The 1,930-nt window shown below is 41.0% G+C and overlaps 2 protein-coding genes across 2 annotated transcripts in view; both read right to left on the minus strand.

Moving 5' to 3' along the window:
- Obp6 (odorant binding protein 6) overlaps positions 1-1,252 on the minus strand; it is a 2,291-nt gene extending 1,039 nt beyond the window's left edge. Inside the window, exons 1-4 of the mRNA XM_018027173.2 lie at positions 951-1,252; positions 807-888; positions 649-737; positions 455-566 (exon numbers count right to left, since the gene is read on the minus strand). Coding sequence (XP_017882662.1) covers positions 455-566; positions 649-737; positions 807-888; positions 951-1,022 — 355 coding nt within the window. The 5' untranslated portion in view covers positions 1,023-1,252. The remainder of the gene's footprint in view (positions 1-454; positions 567-648; positions 738-806; positions 889-950) is intronic.
- Positions 1,253-1,561: 309 nt separating this feature from the next.
- The window catches only part of Obp5 (odorant binding protein 5), a 2,271-nt gene continuing 1,902 nt past the window's right edge, over positions 1,562-1,930 (minus strand). The window contains exon 4 of the mRNA XM_018027172.2: positions 1,562-1,749. Coding sequence (XP_017882661.1) covers positions 1,664-1,749 — 86 coding nt within the window. The 3' untranslated portion in view covers positions 1,562-1,663. The remainder of the gene's footprint in view (positions 1,750-1,930) is intronic.

Genomic DNA, 1,930 nt, shown 5'->3' on the forward strand with positions numbered 1-1,930 from the left:
TAATACATCGCACAGCGTATACATACGCACTTACACAAGCTTACACAGAAGAGCCGTTGCCGCTATTGGCTACACTATCCCCTCCCTCGCCGTTCTCAAGAACGCGTTGTACAAAAATACCATACTTCATCTCAGAATTTCTACTAAACGAATCATCAAAATTTTCTGATTTTTTTTTTTAATACAATTGTAATAAGTTAATTTAGCATGTGTCAGTTTTTTGAAAATATCTATAGAACCGTTTTTCCTTAAATTACTGAAATCCATCATTTTACTGGCCTTTTCTCGTTTTCACATGGTAAAGTTCCGAATTCGATAATTTATTGCTACTCTCCCAATCATCAGATCTCTCTAAGATTTTACACATATATTTGTCATGCTCTATTGAATACTCATGCAAAATTTCAAAACATTCTATAGAAAATGGATTTTGGGACTAACGTCCTTAACTCACCTCGAGTTCTACAAACTTCGACCATGTGGTCGACGCGAGGGATCAGTTCTTCGATCAACAACAGGCGAGCGTTCTTGGTGAACCAGTCCCACTGTACTTCGTCGTTCTTCATCTAAAGGCAAACGTTGATTCGTCAGCAATTGACGTCACGTGAATTTTTACCAATCGAAATTATTTGGCGATGGTTCACTCACGGTCTTGGTCGATACCAGGATGCACTTCATGTAACACATCAGTCTCTCGTCCTTCGGGAAATCGCCGACGAATTGGCCGTCCAACAGTTCTGTACAAAGACGTGTTTACGACGGAGTAGAAAAATATCGTGAAAATTACGACTCGACTGAGAAACTACCTTTCGGCGTGTCGTTTTTCTTCGAGCACGGTTTCCTCAGGTTCTTTATGGTCTTCTTCGCTTCGTCCATGGTGAGCTTTTTCTGTACACCAAACCGAGATTCCATGTGATCGATTGATATTTTTTAAAGAATCGTCGACTTACGCAGTCCGCGTCGTTGATCGTCATCAGAACGAGCATCAGCGTCACTAGGACGAAAACGGTGAACCTCTTCATCCTGTGCAGCCTGTTCTTGAAAATCTCTTCTTGTTCGAGACCAGGTTCACCAGTTTCTTCTAACTCGGATCGCGACGACTCGCGAATATGATTGTCCGCAGTGATTCGTACGCGGTCCGTCCAGCCTCTTTTTATAATCGGATCGCGGGCGGTAGGAGAACGAACAATTGTTGCATCTCGCAGGTGACACACGAATCCCGGGCCTATCTGATTACCGCGGCCACGATCAATAATTAATGTGTAACTACCAATTTTCGTTCATGGTACGTCCCGGTTTTGGTCGGTTAATATTATAGGAAAGGGAAGAGCCATAACGTAAGTCCGAAGTCACGTCCGAACGTTACGTAACCACGGTTGGTCGAGTTCGTTCGTTGCTTCTTCTGATTCCGTGATATCCGACACTTAAGAATTTTCTCTCAAAGAAGAAGTCGGACCGGAAAATTCGAACATGCCGATTCTGCAATTCTTGCAGTGATGAATGATATTCGCGATCGGGCAAAACGTGTATATATGTGAAAAATGAATATAATGCGTCAAAATTCCCATGTACAATTTTTATTCTCGATTATTTGTTCAAATGTAACAGGTCCCCCTATTGTATTTTACATCTCGCACTCTGTAAAGATTTGTATTGTAGCATTTCAAGGGAAGAAAAACGTTACTGGATCCGCTTCGTAGTAGCATTTCAAATATTTATACGTCGCTTCGCATGGGTCACCATCGAAATCTACGTACAATCGTTTTAAGAGAATTGTTGAAAATTAATTTTTTATAACACGTGCCTAAAAAAGACCATTTTTGATGTCGTGTAAATCCCATTGAACCATTCAACTTCATTCTCAAAACATTTGACGTAGCTTCAACACTAGAAAGACTGACTGCTTTTGGGCAATATAGGTATAACACAT

This window comes from Ceratina calcarata, unplaced genomic scaffold, assembly GCF_001652005.2.
Source record: "Ceratina calcarata isolate Rehan_Ccalc_2016 unplaced genomic scaffold, ASM165200v1 scaffold401.2, whole genome shotgun sequence".
NCBI classification, from domain to species: domain Eukaryota; kingdom Metazoa; phylum Arthropoda; class Insecta; order Hymenoptera; family Apidae; genus Ceratina; species Ceratina calcarata.